Source organism: Aphis gossypii, chromosome 2 (assembly GCF_020184175.1).
Source record: "Aphis gossypii isolate Hap1 chromosome 2, ASM2018417v2, whole genome shotgun sequence".
Lineage (NCBI taxonomy): Eukaryota > Metazoa > Arthropoda > Insecta > Hemiptera > Aphididae > Aphis > Aphis gossypii.
The window spans coordinates 770,647-794,816 of record NC_065531.1 but is presented as its reverse complement, the minus strand read 5'-3'; the positions used below and the strand labels follow the sequence as shown (position 1 = coordinate 794,816).

Genomic DNA, 24,170 nt, shown 5'->3' with positions numbered 1-24,170 from the left:
AATTATTTGTTAAAATACGTATTCAACAATTAACCAATTAAATGTTAGCTTCTTTGTATAATTTTTAACAAAACTAATATAATTTTAGTCTCTTCTGTAAAATTTCATTTTTGTGGGTTACGTTACTTATGGCCTTCCCACCATCGAAATAAACTAATTCAGTTCTTATTATGCTTTCAGTTTTGAGCAAACATTTACAATAAGTAGTGCTTTTGTTTATTAATCCCTCAGAACCATCGCGAGTGTAAACAATTATATAATAAGGCTATTTTAAGCTATATAATTATATATTAACCACCACTTACAGTATTAAACTTGTGTTTTCAATTTTGACGAATGGCAGCTGTTTTTGAAAGTCAAAAGTGCGATCATGGAAACGACAGATTTCACATGACTCGTTGCAGAGGTAAAATATGGTAAGTATCCTATCTATTATAGGCTACTTATTATAGCCGATAATTTAAGAAAATATTTTTAATATTAAATTCTCCTCTCCCAGATTTCTGCTTAAATAAATTTGAAGAATTTATAATAAATACATGATGCATTTTTTCTTTTAACATAAACGTATAAACTAACAATATATTTTATACTTGTAATAATAACAATAAGCTTTGCATGTTTATTATAGGATTTAAAGCGTTTAAGGTTTATTGAATGTTTACATTTCATATGGAATTTTTGTGCTCTTATCGTATACAGTTTTAAAATAAAAATATTTTAATACGTATTCTGAATACGTTTTTTTTTTAAATATTTTTATACGATTTGAATACTTATTTTGGAAAAAAAATATGTACATAATATTTCGGTTTATAAATTAACCAACGAGCTTAAATTTAGTAGAAATGAGAAAACATCCAAATACAAAAGTAGTACAATATATATATTATATTTTTAAGAACTTAAGAATAATATAAAAGTATTCTTTATAATAAGATTATGGTACGTATACCAGTGATATATGAACTGCTGTGTTGATCAAACCTATATAGTAGATACAACACAGGGGATTCTGGATACTTATATTAAATAGAAAGAAAACCACCTAAATTCAAAAATATAATAGATAATTATAATTATACTTAAAAGTTTCAATAATCAGAATTGGAATAAACTCATTATTAAATGAAAAATGGGGGTGATCACTGGTTGCGAATCACTCAGTATAGTAAGCATGTGTATAAGTTGATACACAACATCTACTTGAATTTCGGCGTTCTTTCACATATTATAATAAATGAGTGAAACATTTGAAACGGTTAAATAACTAACCAGAGACCGAAGAATTTAGATTTATTAAATTGATTTATTTAGAGTATAATAATAATATTAAAACAGACGAAAGCCAATGACGGAAAAAGAAACCGTAAAGTTAATATACAAACATTTTTGATAATTTCTTATAATAAAAGATATATTAGGTTATTTATTAATATACAAGCTCTAACGATATGCAATCAACAAACAGATCAAAAGTCAAAGTTTATCATAATGAACAATATGAATATATCGCACAAACAAATTCCGCGTCAATACAATATATAGGTATAGATACCTACATCATATAACAACAAAAAAAAGTCGTGACGATGGGTTCCTAAATTGTGGATTTATTAAAGACAAGGGAGAAATAATGAATCTTTATTAGTTTTAAATCTTATTTTTACACGTTATACGTGGATTTACGAAAACACATTCCTTTGGTCAACAATACACTGCACAAAATAAGTATAATAATTAATAAATAATAATATATTTGACAACTGGCAATATCGAAAATTGTAGCTTAAAGAGAAAAAAAAATTATAGTTTATATGCATAATTCAGTATAAATATTCAAACTGAAATGGAAATTAACTACAGTCACACATGCATTTATTAACGTCCATTAAAAATTACAATAACATTTTTTTAATATACCACCGATATTAATGAGTAACTGCACCAGTTTGTATACCTATAAAATAATATGATTACGTTTTTTATATTTTGTTAGTAATTAAATTTTAATAAATTATATATTATTTTTTGTGGTTAGTACTAGATTATTATATAAATCTATACAGCTCTGATGAGTTTAGTAGAATAAAGAGAGAGGGGGAAATTGCACTCGAATTAGAAATTAGTACTACCCACCTCCTCCTCAACACTCACACACGCATCAGTTATTTATGTTATTTTTTATGAATATCTAAGATTTTAAAAAGAGCAATGTATTGATTTTAAGTATTTTTGTGCCTAAAGACACTTTTTATAAAAAAATGCACAGATTTTTATTTTTTATTGGAAGGTCCCTTAGTTCAAGTATATACTAAAACCACTAAATACCTACAAAACTTACTTACATTAAAATATTTTTAACTATGACGTAGGTTTCTGGTAAAAAATTAAAATCTAGTTTATATTTGAGGACGGGGAAGGCGAAGGAAGGTCAATAGTTAAAATTACAAAATAATCAGGAATTACGAAAAAAAAAATACATGAACGTTATTTGTTAAAATGTTAATAAATATTATTGCTGAAACAATTGTTCAGTAAGTTTCTTCAAAATAGTTTTTCATCGTAATATTGTGTTTTACCATTGGATTAAATGATAATACATTTATAACACTGTAACAGTGACTCATGCTTAATGACGAAGTACACCCGACACTATACAACATTACAACAAAGCTTTTATCTACTTTCTCCCCCTTTTTTTTAATTTTTAATTTAAATGATTTGATGTTTTAAAAATAGCTTTAATAGACTTAAGGTGTAAATTATTGGTTGTAATGATAATTTTCAAGATTAATAGAACGTATTTTTAGTATTACTTGAGAAATATCAAATATTATATGAGATAGGTGATTAAATGTGATTAGGTATGACATACTAATATTATATAATATATAATTTTCATTTCTATACAGTAACCATATTTATTTTATAGGTTATGGAAAATCGAGGTAGAAGGAGACGTCTGCGAGGCTTTGTAAATTTAACACCCTTTATATGTGTGTGCTAACTGCTAATATTATATGCAATGATTAGACGTTGATAAGAACTAATTATATTGATTGTCGAATATGCTGTTGAGTAGGTAATAGGTATATATGCTGTATAATATACTCGTGTATTCTTGTGACTACCAATGTCACGAAATGAGTATCTTTTTTTTCAAAGGTTGAATTCAATGAATTCATATTGTATGTTAATATATCGCGTACTTATAGCATATACACATTACACATCTTGTTTTTAAGTGTATTATAACTGTAAATAGTCAGTGAGTACGTATTATACTTATACATATTCCTCGGTTGTCTTTATACCCGTTCACATTATTATTATTATGTACCTACGTTCGCAATTGTTTATAATATAAAATCAGTTTACCGCATGCAGCGCAGTAATTTATTTATATCGGTTATCAATTTGCATAGGCCTACTAGTCGATGTGTTGCAATAATTGTATGGATAAATTATAAGTACAATTCACTTCTTACAATGCATTTCAACTATATAGGTATAATATTAGTTCGTTCAGATCTGTGTACTTGCCTATTTATGATAAACGTTTGCGGTGAGGATAATTAAAATGATAAACATTGAACAAAGTGGTAGATAGGTAATTATTAGGTAAGTACACGTGGACTGTAAAACATTTTCGAACATTTCGATTTCAAGCAGTTAACATCCTATTATATAATTATAAATTATATAATCTTTTTACAGGAAATAAGCATATAAAAATCGTATTAAAAATGCTAATAATTATTATTTTTTTAGTACCTATATGTTTTTAGAACTTTAGAAAATTCTTGGTAATGAATGATACATATTGTAAAATAAAAGATAAGTTATTTTCATTTTCGAGAAGTCCGATAATATATATTTTTTTCAAATAATATCAGTCTTGAGCGCGGATAGCATTATTATTATAAAAGATTATGAATATTTGTCCTTATCACCTTGTGGAATATTATCGGCAGCTTATAAACTTGCAGCCAATTTATGTATAAATTATAAATATATAATAAAACCATTTATTATATTATTATCCATAATTATTTAAAGTTAAATTAATAAAGTAGATATTTATATAGTAAAGAAGAGTCCTAACGTTAATTTCTCGTTTTCTCTAAAAACAAAGACTTATTGAATTGAACAATTTTACTTGCATTATATTATATGAGTATAGTATTAACAAAATCTTCAAAATGATGTTTTTTAAATTGCTAATTAAAGTCATCAAAAAAATTATTACACACGTAATAATTAATTATACTATGTTCGAAAATACAGTAGGTAGTTAAGAACACTAAAATGTGTCAAACAATTATTAATAAAATATGTTTAGTTGCACAATTTGTTTTTTCCATAGTCCATATTATAACAGTATATACTATATAACTGTAGAGTAAATGGGCTGTTATTTTAATGGCTTCGTCAAACGCCGAAGGGGGTGACGATTATTATCGACAGAAACAATAAAGTCTATGCGTATATTGACTTTATTGTACACATTACTTCTATAAACGACACGCCTTGATGCTTTTTTAAATTTGAAAATTATGTTTTAAATATATATAATTTGAAAATGATAATCGATTTTCGATTAACAAACCATAATATTAATGTACCTATAGATAAAAGTTCCTAACATAATTGTAAATATAGTATAAAATACTTAAAAATGTACATTAATAATGATGTGATTTATTGAGGAAATATTATATTATTTTATTATGTTTAATACCTGGTTTTCAGTAGCCTATTAAATTGAACAGTTGACATCTGTGGCCAGAACAGCGATGATTATTTTATTATGATATATTATGTGACTATATTGATCAATATTCTTTAAAGTGAATCATTAGGAAGAAAAAACTCATTAAGAACGAATAAAAATATAGAAAAACACGTATGTATATATGTTTTATTACCCTGGTTTCAAATAAAGCTTAATCTTATAAATATTTTGATTGTGAAAACTAACAAACGGTGGGTACAAAACAAATTTATATTTTTTGTATTTTATTTAGTACTTTAAAATAAAACACTAATTATTGAATAAACACACCTTATAATAGTTGTTTATTTTTATTCCTTGGAAATTTAATAATTATTAACTTTTATTTATCAACTATAGGTTAGGTACGTATGTGTCGTATTCAATTCATTTATTTTGTTTTTATTTTCTGGAAATTGTTGACCTTTAAAAATATTTATAATATTAAAGATGGTACAGAATAATACAGAATTATAAATTGTAAGATTAAAAAATATAGGTTTATATATCATATACAATAAAATTCTTCTTTTTTTTAGAAATATGTTCCCTTGTCAATTTCAAACGGGAAGATTTTAATTTTTAGAAGATGGTCTTGCGTCTTGTCTTATTTTCGTCGTTATCTCCATAATTATATTGTTTTTACGTAAAAAATTATTCACATAAAACAAATATAAAACAATATTTTTACAGATTTAATGATTTTTTTTTTTTTTACAGATTTTATAATGATGAAACCAAGGTTCTAAATAATAGTTTTATAATAGAACGAGTGACGGTGGACAGTAGGTTATCAGTGATAAGCATGGAAAATGTCATATTGTAATATTATAGCATCTATAACTATACAATTTAGATGAGTAATTATTAATAACTCACGTTTATCATAAAGATATCTCTGAACTATAAATATTTGTACAAAAATATAAAATTTTTAACAATTTTCATAGGTATTTTTTGTTTTTGAGTCAAGCCAACATTGAGTGCCGTTATTTTCTAATAATATAGTTGTTCTAGTGTATATAATAAATCGAATATCGATATGGCATTATTATAAATAATAATTTTTGAAGTTAGACATCACATTAGCAATTATTCATAGTTTCGTCATTAAATTTAATTGTTCGTATTAAATATTTTGCTTAGAAAATTCTAGATGTTGTTATTATGTAAAAGATAATATTATGTTTTAAAAATTAATGATTTAATAAGCTTTACTATTTACTTATAAATTATCACTAAATTAAAGCTTAAAATAAAATATTACCTATATAGAGACTCGAAACTATATACAGAATTGAATTGTTTTTGATATTAAACATTTATATTATTAATTTTAATGTAGCACTATTAGACATTAGTGAACGCATTTCGTTTTACTTATCATCGTATACTATATCAAAAACTTCCGATTAAATAGCATCATAAAAAAATGAACACAAACATAATACATAACTGCAATGTGCAAACTATAACGTGCAAAGTATTATTTTAGTTGAAATTGAATATTGTGATGGAGACATATTTGTTTTATATAACGTAAGCGTGCAAAGTAAATCGGTACTATGAACAATGCATAATATATTTCAATCAATAATTAAAACGTTCGTTTAGAAAACATATATTAACCCGAGCATTATATTATAGGTTTAGAATTTTGTCTGCGATAAGTATTTAAATTTATGACATTACGCCACTACTCATATATTTTATAGAAATATCGTTATTTAATCATCAAAATAAAGTTATTTTATTTTATTAAAATCAATCAGATATTTGTTTTTAATTAAGATCAGAATCGAATATTTGATAAATCTACATCTTATTTATACTAGATAAAGCACTAATAACTAAATATATAATATTTTTTACGATTTAGTAATAAATCAAGATTCTTAATTATACGTAAAATCGTGTAGGCACAAAACCAATAGTTTTTATTCGATAAATAAAATTTACTAAAACTGCACTCATAATTACATATTATTATTAAACGTATGGTGTCAGATTAAACATCAAATGTATAGGTATACATTAAGTGATATGAATTTAGTACAAAAAAATTTATAAAATGTACACGAATATTAAACATTTTTGTGATGAAAAATTATTAATAGTTTGGACCATTAATGTTAGTAAAATAAATCCAAACACAATTTTTTTCTACAATAAAAATCATACAAATTTAAATTTATAAATTCTAGATGGATTTTATAGTTTCGTAAAAATAAAAATAAAATTTTTGTTTTTAAATATTTAATTAAAGTAAGTACTAAAAAGCCTATTTCGTTTACAAAACCAAACGATATGATGATCACGTGTTCTACAAACCACTATACAAATAAGTTACAATAAGAGTGCGAAATTCAATACATTTTTTTTATTATTCTTTGTAATATTTTTTGCTATAATATAATATTATATATAGTTACAATGTATACATTCGTGACGTTTCGTATTTGTTTTAGTTAAAATATCTCATATTGTCCTTAGCTGTTTCTCTATCGAGAATATTATTTATTTTCACGCGTCTGTCAGTTTATCGAATTGTATATAATATTATTATATATATTGTGTATACAGAACGCCGGATATTGGTACAACCCAATGGGGAAAAATTAAATTCGATTGGTTTTTTTTTTTGTGGAGGTGTAAGGAGAATAGTTGTTTCTTAGGTATAAAGTATTTCATTGAATACTTTTAGCAAGTGTTTTGAATGTTGTAGGTATATAATGCATATAAAGTGTATTATAATAACTAAAATGCTTATGTAACGGTGATAATATACAAATAAATACACAAATTGAATAGATTCCCAGAATAATGTCGCTATAAAAGAAAAATAAATTAAAAATTTGTAAAATAATTAGTATAATATTGTTACTAAACAATAAAAACGATACGATTTCAATAAAATATTATACATATTACATATACATTATACAAGGTAAACTATTGTTAAAATATTGTTTTATCCGATCAACTTTCTTAGAAAAATCTTATTTGGCGTTAATATTAATGGTTTTACGATGCAAAAATAGTTAGCGTTATCAGTTATTATAATCAAACAACATAACGAATATTTAATAATTGAAATTTAACATTTCTTATCAGTTATATTTGTAAATATAATATTTTATGCACACTTCGGAAATTATAGAAATAAACTTATTTTTTTAAACTTTAATACACATTTAAATTGTTAAATTGTACGTCACTTATAATAACATAATATTAAACTAATATAAAAATGTATGATATTATATTATTACAAATATTATACGATTAGTGTTGGTAGGTGCCCATTTACACAACGAACGATTTTACCGCAAGAATAGATCTATAATAACTAATAAGTCTATAAATTTATTACGAATAAAAAAAATATTCGCGTATTTATTAAATACGCAGACACGCAGGGGTTTGACTTAATAAAAAATATAATTAATAAACGAGTGAACAAAATGTATATTATGTACCATTTTTATAGAGTATACCTACACAGAAATAAATAGTTATAATAATTTACTATATTTTAATTGTCTATATTGAAGATTAAGGAGCTTACCTAATTTACCGTTAACTTATTCTAATGTAACCAAATCAATGCTATTATCATAAAAATACATTTTTTAAATTATGTAATAAAATAAATTTCTTCGAGTAAGGTACCTAATAAATTGTTGAAAAGTTATGGTTTTGGTCTTAATGCGCCAATTTTAGAGAAGAGTATCACAACGAAAAATTAGCAAAATTATATGTTAATATTATATTGTATAACTTATTTTTACGACTTACGATGTACTTATGTTATATAGGTTTATTCAGATACGAACAAAATAATACGAATAGTAATATGATTTTAAAGATTGAAATATGATGATATAAATTACATTTTAACATTATTTAAACAGTTTTTCGGGATAGGATTTTAGCTTAATAAATTAAATGGTTTTTTTTTCCGGAAAACTTTGTATACTACAGCTATCGTAAAATAAAATACTAACCATGTGTACCTAAATCCACAATTTGATTTAAAAACTACAATAAACAGTGTTCAATAACAGAAGTTGTAAATTACAAACAATAAGTAATACTTTATATAATATGATATAATTTAAATTTCACAAGCGAGTAAACATAGTATGTTAAGATACTCTACACAATCTTAATCCCGATGCAAAATCTGCCATTTCCGAAAACTGGATTTTGTGAGTATTGTGTAATACGGGTTGACGACGCAAGACACCTGTTTAACATTCTTTAGATTTAGGTAGTTATATCCATGTAACGGTTCGAAAAAAAAAACAGAGGTTATAGGTTATAAATTATAATATTTACACTTTTACATGAAATTATTTTTTTATAGATTTTTTATGCAAGGCGTGCCTGTATTTTATAATTTCTCCAATTTATTTATCAACTTATACTATAATTTTTTATCGTTAATGTTTACTATACCTACTGTGTGATATAGGTTAGGCATATACTATCTATCGCACACATTTTTAAATCTAATAAATTATAACTTGTAATAATTACGTTAGTAATAATAATAGTAGCACAAACTATTATATTCATGGGCGCCCATTGGGAGGGGCAAGGGGGGGCACTTGCCCCTCCTGGACAAAAAATATTAAAAACTTGTAACTCAATAAATATTACCATAATATAATTATTATCTTTACATTTGAGAATTTTTTATTTTGACCCCCCTAAAATTTTACTTATGGGCGCCCATGATTATATTATATATTAAAATATATCTATAGAATAAAATATGAATATCGATGAATGTGATATATACCTACATTATATTTCTACATAGGCATTCAATTAATTGCTTTCTAATATGTAGGTATGTATTGTTTATTCAAATAGTTGATACATAATATATTTGAACCTAATCTATTCAATCATAAGTGTTACAAAAAACAAATTTACAAAACCATTTATATATAATATGCTTATGAATAAAAAGTAAAAATAAAAATATACATTCAATAAGTAAATTATGCGATACATTTAGCTGTAAAAATCGAATGTTATGTTTCAAAAAAACATTTTGGTTATCATAATTATTTAGTGCGTAGTACCATCATTTACTACTTATGATTATAATATTTTACTCGATTTAGATGAGACTATACATTTATACATAATCAATGATATGTTCATATAGGTTAAAAAATCATGATATGTCTCAAAATGTTATACTTAATATAATTTTCAATACTGCATTTAGGTGTCGGTAGTAATAAGTACTGAAATAAATTTATATTCGGCCTGAGTCCATCGTTATGTGTTATTATACAGTCGTTAGGTAATCTTATACAGTTATACTATATTTTTTACGCATTGATAGTAAACAATAAACTACTAGTAATATACTAATATAATATGTATTACCTATGTAATATAATATATATTATACACATAATATAGTAACAAAAACAAAAAATAATATTAATAAATTTCTAATTATAAGTATTACGTATTGTAAGTGTATTATTATGAGAAGTTTATCGAAGCGTATAATAAAGTAGTTTTATGAACTTTGATCCTTCTAATTTTTTGACAATTAATTATAATATAGTAATATAGAATACAACATACTATAATCTGTAGTTGCATAGTAAATCTGCATTTAATGAGCATGATAATATATATTATCACCTGAGTAGCCATGTAGTATAATACATAAATACAATTTACAGAACACGTTAAAAATAATACAACAAAGTTTAACGATCATTTTTCTAACGATAGATGTTTTAAAATTTGATAATTTTTGATCGAAGAGATTTTTATTTTACACACCTTTGCCACTCTTCGACACTCAATATAGGTATAAGTGGTATAACGTTATAGGATAAGTTTTGTTAGCCTGCCTTCTATATAGTTTGATAAATTATACATACATATGTGTGTGAATAACCAGACCAGCAGAGGAATTGAATATTGAACCCTGGACACAGACAAACTGCATGATACTCAGCATATGTGAAGTATACTGACATACTGTATACACTATACACCTACCGTATATTATATTATATGAGTGCAAAACATAACCGATCATGACAGTGATAGATCGAAATTTTGCAAAATAGGTCAACTGTTCCTACGTATAAATATGTCTAAATTTCCACCCTTCCCGGAAAACACTATTTTCTAATGGAAATAAATTTCAATAAAAAATAAAAAATTTACTCCTAAGTAAGTTACATTATAAAGTTATTATTAAAGTTATCTATAAGTTTAAATTTGATAAAGTTACCTAGTATTAAAATCTATATTATTATTTGTTTTTAATTTCCTCGGTGTCATGTCATAATAAATATTCGTATATGTAAGTTATTAGCGATTAGCACACAATGGCATTTCAAGTCAGTGCTGATGCCACCTTATAATATAGGTAACTACTTGCAAAATATGAAGAAAAAAATTATGACCTTTTAGGTGTGGATTATGATTTTTTATTTAATAACGATACCGATAAAATTAATTTCATTTACTTACGGTTGTATTTACTTCGCGAACGAACGCAGAAGTTGTTTTTCCTAACTTTTTTTCACATAATAGGTTTATGGTTTAAAAACTCACTTGTTTAAACATATATACCTATATAAATAAGTAATATTATACAATTTTTACACAGTATACTATAATACGACTTAATGCTAGATTATAAGATGCTAAAAAAATACCTATTGTCAGGATATTTAACATATTAACGTTATTTAAAATACCAATTTAAAATAGTGTATAATGTATACACGTATATCGTAAATTATATTAACTGTAATTGGATAAATTAAACATCCATTTAGGCTACATTTGATCAAAAGCATATTGAAACGTTGACATACACGAATCAAAAAAATTGATTTAAATGGCTGTATTATAATGAATTCATAACAGTAGGTTGCATACATTATTATAGGACATTTGACGAATTTAACTTTGAAGAAATATTCATCGATAAGACGCTTTATAAATATCAATACCCAATAACAGAACAATGAGTATAATTATCTACGTATACAGTATATAGTAAGCATATCATCATGCAGGGTATATAAAAAATTAAATTACATATTAAATATGTTTTGTCTAAAATTTTTATTTGTTGACGCGAACTTGCGTTTTGTAATAAGGGGTTTAGTTTAATGAGTGTCATTATTCAATATTCATTACTTCCCAGTTCTCTTAGTTACATATAGGTATTCATAGTTCATTATTCTTTTAATTTGTTACACAACTTTAAATATCTACTGCAGCGTCTCGTGTGCTACAGTATATCTGTAAGAATTCTGACGACTAAAATGATAAGTGTTTGTACAGAGGTTTTTTTTGTTTCATCTATAGAATATTATTATGATATTATAGACGTCGTTATTCCAAAATATTTTTGTATATGAACGAGAATATTTTTGTTTTTAAAACTTTTTGTCCGTTGTGCCTACTAGTACACCTATATAATATATGTTATTATGACGTACATTTCAATGTGTATTCTTATTAATAACACTTGTCTGTCGACTAACATATTATTATATTATGAAACGAGTAACACTTATTTACATATACATAATACATACATACATATAAGAACAGAATATACACCGCCGTTGTGTGTACGGGTCGCTTTTTTTGTCGGCAATATGTGTATTTTGTGGATGGATGATGGAAATGATAATTCCGTAAAATAATTTTCGTTAATATTTGTCTTGTTTCGATTATTTTTAACAGAATATTTCATACATAACTGACAGCTGTACGAGATATTGTCAACAAAAATAGTGCGATAAACGAGTGAATGAATGATCTCATTTTTAATGACGAGCATAAAATATAAACAAAAAAATTAAATAAATTTGTTTGTTAGTCATTTTAATAGTTTGCAATCGAAATAGTACATCGGATTCAAAAGATAAAACGCACACAAATTATACCCAAATTAGTCAATACATTACTTATAAAAATCACAGATATCATTTACTAAATACTTGTGTATGTTTAAAAAATCGAAATAAATATACTAACTAAAATCTAGCCTCAGTTATTAAGTTATTTGTTAAAAATAATTGCAAAACCATTTGACTTTATTGTGGTTAAATAGGTTCAAAAATTTTGTTAATTGAAATTGTCAAACAAATAAAGTACCTACATTACTATTATGATCATTAAATAAAATGTTATTATCCAATTAAATAATAAAAGAATGAAAATTATATAAAATCATAAAAATGTATATTGTTTTAATAATAAAAAATAAAGTTTGACAAGACTCAGCTATAGAAACAAGCATGATAATAATTAAAATGAATAAAATAATATGTACCTATACATATAGTACCTACACATAGGCGAAACTACGGATCAGGCTACTTTTAAGGGAATTGTCTAGTTTCGTCTATGTATGAATAGTTATTTTTGGAAATGAACGACACTACGGTTTTTACCAATATATTATAATTATATGTGTATAAACTATAAAGTTATCATTGATATAACTGTACTATAACCTACACAAACTGTAGGTATTTGATATAAAATATTGATTATTTGCACGGTCTTAATGAGATATTAAAACAAAAAACACATTATATAATATTATTTTGTCATACGATGGTCATAAATAGTTTAAGTGAATTTTTCTGGTCAAATGAATTTATAACTACTAAATTATGCATAAATATCCACCACACGAACTAAAATACAACACAGCGAGGTGACAATGATGATGGTATAAGACGTATGTATAATTATAATACCTGGTAGTGCTGGTAGTTGATTAAGTTGAATGGCACGCTTTTGGTCATCTCCTTTTTTTTGATCCGTTTGATTATTTGTAGGCATTTTAAATATGTATATTATTAAGTAATAATTAAAATTGGATTAAAATTTAAAGTTTAAAAAAACTATACAATTTTTATTTATTACTTATATTGTATCTAATATTTAATTGAAAGCGAATAAAAAAAAAACACGATGGACTTTCAAAAATTGTATTAGTGTTAACTATTTATAATATAATATTGAATTGTATAATAGTCTTGCACGCGAGACGACCGAATGATACCTCTAGAGGAAAATTACGAACGGATATACAGTGAAATAAATTACTGTTCATCAACGCGAGTTAAACGAGTAGCCGACCAGTAGCGACCAACCAGCGATCACAGACATTTGGCGACCACTTATCTCGGTGCCACACATTGAATGAGTAAATATAATATATACTATTATTATTATTACGAACTCCCTCGGCAGTGATTACGCGAACTGTAATAAATAATATAGTATATTACCTACACTTAACCAGTTTATCGAGTGTGTAATGAAACAATAAACTTATTGGGCACACATATACGTAAAAACTGCACGTCTGTGGGCACTGTTTGAACAATCCAACTCAAAGGCATTCTCAAACATATACATCATGTTACGTATAAAAAATGTTCTTACTCTAAATCAGCGTTTCTTAAACTTTTTATATCCTTGGAATTCTTTTTGGTGTCCACTTTTAACGGGGAACCCCTACATTTTTTTTTAAATTTTAGTTATTTTTATTTAGTTTTCAACATTAATTATGTAACAATTATTACAATTTAATAATTAAAACTCCTACTCTATTTCAAAAGCGTTAATACATTAAATATATTTTTCCCGTTAGCTACTACATATGTTGAGTTAGATTTGTAAGAGTGATTTTTTTAAAAATTTTGAAAAAAGTGCTAAGTTTTGTGGAACCCTGAAGTGATCTTTGCGGAACCCCAGGGTTCCATGGTACACAGTTTAAGAAACGCTGCTCTAAATATTATATTATATTTGTAGTATATCATCTAAATCGTTTATTTAAATTTTCAGTTTCTTTTTTTTTTGATACAAGATTGCGTGGTGAACTGCTTAGCAGATCTTTGTTTTAATTTCGTTCGATAACGCTACACTACAGTATAGACTCTATATTATATTCGTACAACAGCAGACGGTGACAGTTTTACGAGGAGTGTGTGTGGGTGGGTTGCCCCCCCTTCCTTAGGCTGTGTAAATTCACATAGTAACAGTAATTTATAACCATTGAGGATAATTATCGTTATCGAAACATAAAATATTTACTATAAATAAAGGAAAAAAAGATAAATGTATACAATATATATATGCCAAATATAACACCCCCTCCTTATTGGGACTTGTCAAGAATCACTTTTAATATACATAATACATATATAGATCGAGTATACCTTATGGGTGCAGTATATTTGAACATAACTTTTGTGTGCGTAAATCTTCATACCTATATATATATATATATTAGAATAACTAATAATTAAGTATAATGCAGTGTGTATGGAAAAACAAAAACACGTACGCTAAATGTTGTATAAAATTATTATATATTTTACTTGAAAATATCGCGTTTGGTTTCCTATACGACGTCAATAATATAACCTGGTTATAGGTAAGACATATTAAAGTATTATCGAACGGACCTAATGTGTATTATATTCTAACTATTGACCACTGTAATATAAGCAAAAATGTGGTTGATTTACCCAATAGGAGTGAGTATAGTTATAACTGGTAATAAAATAATAGATTCAGTATACCTACTCAAGATTTAAATTACCTCCAACATCAGATCTATCATCACCTACTGTAAATGTGTCAAAACCATTAATGCAATATTCTACTTAACAACGTAAATTTTACTGGCCCTAATCTTAAAGGGATAAATGCAACGAATACTTTTTTAAAAACATATATAATTTTGAAAAACGTTTCGTTTTTATACATATAATAAATACGTATTCGAATTGAAAATTTTAGCCTAACCTAACCTATATTAATAAGGATACTGTAATAGTATAATAGTATACTGTTACAAAAAAAGTCAAATCATAATTTTTGAGATTATTTTATCTATAGACAGAAGAGCAATACGACATAAACAACAATTATTTTGTCAAATTTTTGAATATTTGTAGTTTTTTATTTGATTCAAATCATCTTTTATAAGGATTGGTAAATTTCAAGTTTTATAACTATATACATATATATATATATATACTGTATATCTATACAATTTTTCTCACTTTAAACATTGCATCAAATCAAAACCAAAGGCACAACCTTAACATGTTTTTAGAAGCATTGCAAAACTATACATTTTTTTTTATCAACCTATATTATTATATATCGCATTCGGATTTTAATCGTTTATTGCTAATATATTTTATTTACACGCCCATGTGTATTTATTATAATCGATATAGTTTCAGATGAATTTATAAACATATTTCTGATAAATCATTTTAAAACCGATAAAAAAAAACTATAGTACGTATATTATATAAGTATTGTAAATTCAATTTAATTTGTATTTCCTAGTATATTTATGATATCCTAATAGTTATTTTTTATATGATTAAATACTTAGAGAACATGATAATATAAATTATTATCATATGTATAATGTTACAATAGCTTTCAGAAATTAAAATCTGCCAAACTAATTAAATTGGTTTTAGAAAAGTCTTTCAAATTAAAAAATAATTATTTTATACATATTTTTAAATCTTATTTTTTTTTTTGTAGGTAAATATAAAAGGTAGAGGCACATACATTTATTCTTTGATCGAATTGTTATTTAAACAATTTATGTCATATTATATTTAAAGATTCTTCATTAAAAAAAGTAATGTATTTTGTATTTTAAATTAATATTTTAATTTATATTATGTGCATAGATCATGGAATTTATTGGTAAATTTTATATATATTGGTACACCGTATTTAATTAACTCATAAAATCATAAATAATTCCCATTACAGTAGCGAGAGGTCAACAAAATTTTTGAATTTCACATACCTTTTAATTTTTAATCAATTATTAATAGGTAAACATACATGCTCTTAGGATATTTTCATTAAATAATAATTGTATTAAATAATAATATATTAAACATAACATATAACCTATAAAATATTTTAAATAATTTATATCCAATATTATCATTAGATAAAAGACTGCTAAGGACTTTATAAAAACTATTTAATAACAACTACTAGATAATATGTTAGTAGTGTCAATATTTGAGTTTAACATTTTTGCCTTATTTATTATGTATTATATAGAAATACGTATTTTCGATTGGTGTAGTGTACATGGAGATTTCTCAGTTAGCCGACACCCTGTCATTTTTCAATAGTCAGTATTCACATCATTTAAATATAAATTTAAAAATTATAAAATCAATACCAATGAGTTATACTCATAACATACAAGATTGTGATTATGGAATTTGGACTTCACATTAAAATTTTTTAATATTGGACGACCACCACAATTATCCACGCATTTATAGTACTCGTTTTTTAAACATTTTCGGTCTAATCCATGTGTATAATTGTTCACTACAAGAAGTCGTAATTTTTTCCCAATTTAATTTTAAACTATGGCAGAACAAATAAAATAAAAAATTTATGTTTGTTGTATATTATATTATTACCTATATACTATTTTATACTATATGTGCTTAAGTTCACGCAGTGTAATATTACTAAAACTAAAATAATGATTTATATTTTAACCTCAATGGCTACTGTACTTTTCAGTTATTTATATTTTGAGTATTAATACCTATATAATATACAACGTATAATATATTGATCGATGACAAAAATTGTGTGATACGCGATAAGACATATACTCGTAGTAGATGGTACCTTATAGTTTGATTATCAAACTATCATTTGATTTAACATCGGATCTAGTGTTTATTATTCTTGAACATTTTTAACAAGTTATAAAACATTGATACAATATATTAATATGAATTACTAAAATTTTCAAATAACTATTATAGACCCTTATATCTTTCAAACCCACCAGCCTCATTATCAAGGGCCCGTTCTTCTTTGTACACAAAGTCAAATAACTAAAAAACTATTCGCTCAACTTTCAGTTTCAATACTTAAACAATATCAAAAATAGAAATTGATATTACTAGAATAATCCTTATTAAAAATTAAAGTATTAGAAAATTTGGACCTTACGTACCTATATTAAAAATATTTAAAAATCAATATTTTAACGAATTTATATTTGTATGGAAATTGTAATTTTTAAGTCGTTAAAGCGCACAATACCATTGCATAGTGGTGTATTTATCGTATTAATCATTGTATTACATTATTATCTTTGTGTTAATCATTAAGAAGACGCCACCATCACATGTGTTGTCTCCGTTTTACAAGTGCATAACATAGCAAATTTAAGCTCATCAGTTCACTTTTAGCTCCGTTAGTTTTAAAATTAAAGTAAATCAGCCTATTATGAAACTTGATGTTAAGAAAATTATCTGTGTTTGTATGATGGTTTTTTACGATTATTTAGTTTTTAAGTGAGTTATAATCATTTTTAATTTACGCTATATTATATACGCATAACTAGCTAAAAAATTGAACTATCGTAAGACAACAACATACGAACATAGCCTAACCTAACCTACCATCAAGTTTCATAATAGGTCAATTCACTCTAATTTTTGAACTAACGAAGCTAAACGTGATTTTCTGAACGTATATGTGTTATGTTGTCCACTTAAAATAATACAGAAACAACAAATACATATGTAACGTCCTCTTAAAGACAAAAGATAAGAATAGATACACAATAATAATACTATTTATACTCGATCTTTTTAAGTCCAATTATCATTATACAGATCCGTAATAGTGGTAACATAAAAGTTTGAAAATTGCAGAATTATACCACACAGGAAAATAGTAGACACTTTTCGAAAATGTTTAATTAATACTAAAATATAAAATAAAGTCAAAGACTACAATAAAATAGAAAGGCAATAATATTTTTTGAGATTTAATTTTTTTTGTTTTTTTAAGAGCACTAAAATCGATTTGGACTTACAGTCTACAATAGTGAGGTGCAACTAAAAAAGAAATTTAAACATAATCCAAACTTACCAGACTATCTCATTACGAAAAATCACTAATGCCCCTCCATATACTTTCAAATCAAACACTTTACAAAAATTGACGTATCAAAACATGTTGTGTATTAAGTTATATATTTTTTCTCTTATCTTTTCATGACTTTTCTCTATTCCTTTTTTCATTTCCAACTTCCAAGCTAAGTGTTACTAGTGAGTTACTACTTGTTTAAACTTATGTTTTTCTTACTCTCTTCACATATGTTTATTGCGGAATTTTGTACGGATTGTATAACTTTAAAAAAAAAAATTAATTTTCAAATAATAAACAACACTGCGGTAGTAAGTGTACTAATGCAGTATATTGCCTACGCCAGGATAACCAAACCTAGCCCAATAAAACGGTTTTAATCCAGAAATTAATAAAAGAAATAGTTTTTTTTAATGACTAATGTTGATTTTTTTTAACAACATATACTCTTGTGTTTTGTATAAAATACGTATTGTTGGCACACATATAATTTAAAAATTTAAATTTGTTATATAGATTATATAATTATATATTCAGTTCAGGAAGTCTTGAACTCAACTTAATATAATGAACTGGTAGACTTGCGGTTCACTAAAGACTAGATTATTAATTGTTGTAAGATATAAGGATTAATGTACAATGTACATTGAAAAAAACCTCTATATCAATAAAAGCACGCAGACGCTATCATACAAATTATTATTTTTATTAATATATTATAATAATGAAATATGTTTTAGCAAATTTAGACGTAAGTATCGAATCTTAATTAACAATAAAATTATAAAATACGACAAATACAATGTATTAATACGAATAGGCATTTTAGACTATTTTTGTATATCTATACACTGAAAAATAGTATTATATATGTTAATAATTTTAATAATTATAGTAGTTTGATGAACGATAAAAAATTATTAATAATGAACAGTAAGATAAACAATTTTTATGAAGGATATCACTCAATTTCATTTATAAAATACATATGTTGAAAACAAGTAACTAAGTAACTAATAATACACATACTATATAATAAATTAAGTACTATAGGTAGTAAATTACATAAATATATTGAATGCATTATGTTAAGTGAAATTGGTACATAATAACATTGTCATGCTATACTGTAAACAAATAACCATAATAGATTTTTTATTAAAACTATTACCAGAAAATGTTATAGGTACAGTTTATTGTAACGAGTATATTGTTCGATCGATATAAAAAGTTTAAATTTTTAAGAAAATAAAACGTAAAACACAGTATAAATTACAAATTATATTTAATAAACATTCAATCAGCACCATATTGTTTTTAATACTTAAGACGTAGGTAGGTCTCGACTTTATAAGGACCGATTAAATTATGAATCATAAAATACGCAATATTACATTTTAAACTATAAGTACTAATTTAATAATTTACTATATATAAATGCGTGTGTTGATAATTTATATTATATCTATACATTGGTATTAATATAGTCATATTTGTATAAAAGTTAATAGGTACCTCGTACCACATATTACATTATTTAATTACCAATATTTATTTGTTATTATCTTTTTTTTTTATTTTAAGGTGACAATAATTAAAAACAATTTTTGTTATTTAATTCAACAAAAGTAATGACGACTAACGTCTATATTGGAAAAACTTGGAATTTGAAAAAATATGTCTAAAACTTAAGTATAAAACGTGGTTGACTCACAATCTAAGAGGTGATTCTGTTTGAATGAATTATTTTTTATAAAAGAAAAGTTAGATCTATTAACCGTAGTTTTGTTTAAGATAAAAATAATCTACACTGAATACCCACTATCAATATATTTTAAATTACTGTAAAACATTTTATTAAAAATGTAATTTATATTGCAGATAAAACATCATCTAATATTTTAGTTTATTGAACTAGTGCGTTCCATTTTTATTAAAAATAAGAATCATTTGATTTACAATTACTATTTAATTTTAATTAGTTTAATATTAATATTAATTTAAGCTTATCAATGTAATACTTTCATCCTAAGGTTACATAAGTTAGGTAAAGTATCTATGGTAAAGTACATACCTATTACGTGTTACTTAAGCTGCAGATGAAATTCTAGTATTATTATTCAAAGAATGTACATTACCTATTTACCTACCTATAGAATTATTTTATTATAAACTAAGAATTAATAAATATTTTAGTGCATGAAAATTACTTATTGTTTTAATACAATTATTTTTAGATTCTGAGCGGAGTGAGAAATATACTGATTTTACAATAATGTGTTTAATTATTGACCTGATTAAAAAAAATAGTACTAGAAAATTACTTTTGAAGCCACAGAATACCAACTAGGTTCAACGTGCTACTAGAAATCCAACTCTAAAATTTAAAATTAAAGCATTTTAAGGCCCAAAAGGCGATAAGAGAAAAAAATCCACATCATTATAAAATCAATAGAATTATAATTACTCCGTTAAGAATCTAAAACACAAAATATTTTTAAATTTATAAAATATCTAAAAAAATTGGTTTCAAATGTCTCAGTTTCTAAAAAATAAAATAAAATCGTTTTGTCAATAACTAGTATGCTTGTTTACTTTTATATGCAGCTTTTGTTCGTTTTTCTTTTTCCCAATTAGTAAAAGATACTAGGAATTTTCTACTTTTGACCTGAAGTAGGAGGGACTAGATTCAATTTTCCACCAACAATTACCCGAAACATTTAATCGTAGGTATTATATCAGGGGTGGACGATATGCACTTGTTTGTGAGCTACATGGACAAATATAATTATAGGCCAAAAGCCAAAATGTTTATATGGCTGTAGTCAATTTGCACCAAAATTTACTCAAAATAGGTATTTACAACATGTGTAATTTGCACCATTTTTTTTAAATGCGTTTATAATTTGCACCAAAATAAAGATATGTAATTTGCACCATCCTCAGATAGTAAGAAATAGAAATTATAATTTGCACCAAAATTAAAATCGATAAATTTTTCGATAGTAAATTACAAGTTTTTATATCCTAGTATAAATTTAGCTTAGTTTTATTCATAAAATAGCTGAGCTTATACACATATTGTTGTAAGTTTATATAAAATCGTATTATTATGAGTACAAAAAAAGTTGGCCAATTAAAAAAATTAAATGTAATTACTAGATAAGGCGAAAAATATCCAAAAATTATTGTTATTCGTGTCCATCTAGTATCGACGTTTATGAAGATACTGAGAAATAATCGAATATTTCAAAATCGAATACTCGATAATAATCGAACAAATAAATAATCATTTTGGTGCAAATTACAAACTCCCGTTTATATTATCCATTTTATATTGTATAATTTGATAAATTTTTATAAATGCTTACCAACAAAATTAAAATTCATAACAATAATAATTAATAAGTAAATTTTGATTTAATGAATATGACGCGAGCCATATCTAACTATGACGAAACTCATATTAAATAATAACGAAGATACCAATTTTACCACACCAAAAAGGTTTTTTAGACAAAATAAAAACACACATCATTGTAAAGCCAATAGGTACATTATTAGCTTAGTTCAGAATTGTAAACACAAATTATGTTTAGTTGAAATTTATAGATTTGAATTGTTTAGAATCGTTTAAAATTGTACTATTTATTAATTTGTCGATCTATTTTTACAGTAATTAACTTTTTTTTGATTTTCATACTTAATAGAATTTTAATATGAAATCATAATTACGATGAATAAAATTGAATTACAATATATCTATGAACAACAATATAATATTGTGTTATTAATTTACATTCTTTAGTAAAAAATACCCAAAACCTAATGGCATTAGAATTTTATATTTAAATGTGATGGTAAAACATTTAGCGATCATTATAAGTATATTTTATTTTTGGACTAAAAAAATATAATTAAGAATTAATAGTAATATTCGTATAATCTTGAAATTATTTTTAACTGTTATTTTTTAAAATAAATTATTTTAATTTGATGAAAGTTTTGTAAGTATTGATTATTGTGTTATTGATATTTCAAAATATTTCAAAATAGTACATTTTATATTTCTTGCCTATTTGATGTTTTTAAGGCGTTTTTTCTTATGAAAAATTTTAAAACTTTTATACCATTTAAACTTATTTCATTTTAAAACCAAGTTGTATTTTGATGGCAAACAGACTATTTATACTATTATAAATTAAATAAATAATTAACTTAAATAACTTTTAAGGGGCATTATATAGGCAATTTTTATAAATTTTAATGCAATATAATAATTGTATCATATAGTGAACATAAACATATTAAATTTTAAAATCAAAATACAAATAGGTATACAATTATTAGTGAGTATAGCAGTGTTGGTTACCAACTTTAAAAGTGTCGTTACTGTTATTTTTAATTAGTATTAAATTTATTCTTCATGTTATTATGAAAGTCCCAAACTTTTAAATGAAATTATTGGCATGATTTACTTGTAATATTCAATATTCTAATAACTAATAACTATAATTTTTGGCATTTTTGTGCTTTAGTAATTCTAGAAAAATATTTTTTTTTGTTGTAGGTATAATTATTATATAAACAATAATACGTATATATTTTTTTATGTAAACAAATAAATTATATTTTAGCATATGACTTGAAACCAACTTGAAACTGATTTAAATTACTTAAACAGTAAAAACAGTTACTTATTAATATGAATTTTTATTAGAATATTGAAATGACAATTAATTAAGAATAGTTTAATGTAATAGTTAAATGAAATTTTTCAATGTCTTGGCACAATTACTTTTCTGAGCTATTATTATCTATATATTTATTTTAAATGAAGATATTTTCATCTTAAATATTTTGTTATCCTTGAAAAAAATTTTTGTAAGAACAATATCTTTTTATTTTAAAAGAATATACGTCTGCATTATTCATTAAGTGTTTGTTCTATAAGTAATTGTTTTTTGTTGATTAAAATAAAAAAAGAAATGTTTATCTCAAGAGTATGAAAAAATCAAATATCTATAATAGGCTATTAATGGTGTATTTTTAATAGGTAAATAATAATAAGTCTTGTTATAATAGTAAATAGTATTTATCATAATTTATAGTACTTAATTATCAATTACTCTGGTTATAATATGTAATATATTATATTAGATCTACTGTTTAGTTTCTTAATTAGAGTTACACAATTGAGACTAAAAACAAATCTATCAATATTTATATTCACGATTTAGATTATATGATTTTTATAATAAGTATTTTAATATTTTGGTTTAAAAAAAAAGTAGTAATTAAGTAAAAGGAGTGGTATTTATTTATTTAGATCAAAAATGTGTTGTAAATTAAACATAATATACACCATGATTGTTATTGTAAGTTAGTTGATTTAGATACA

General features: G+C 24.4%; 1 protein-coding gene across 5 annotated transcripts in view; it reads right to left on the bottom strand.

Moving 5' to 3' along the window:
- Positions 1-24,170, bottom strand: part of LOC114132724 (major facilitator superfamily domain-containing protein 12-like) — a 35,851-nt gene that overhangs the window by 10,419 nt on the left and 1,262 nt on the right. The window contains exon 1 of one of the 5 annotated variants that reach the window (XM_027998264.2): positions 13,558-14,012. The exons of 3 other annotated variants lie outside the window; for them this stretch is intronic. In XM_027998264.2, the coding sequence (XP_027854065.1) occupies positions 13,558-13,642 (85 nt within the window). In that variant the 5' untranslated portion in view covers positions 13,643-14,012. Of the gene's footprint in view, positions 1-4,744; positions 4,850-13,557; positions 14,013-24,170 lie in introns of those variants that run through there. One more of the 5 variants, XM_050199608.1, reaches the window with a different exon arrangement.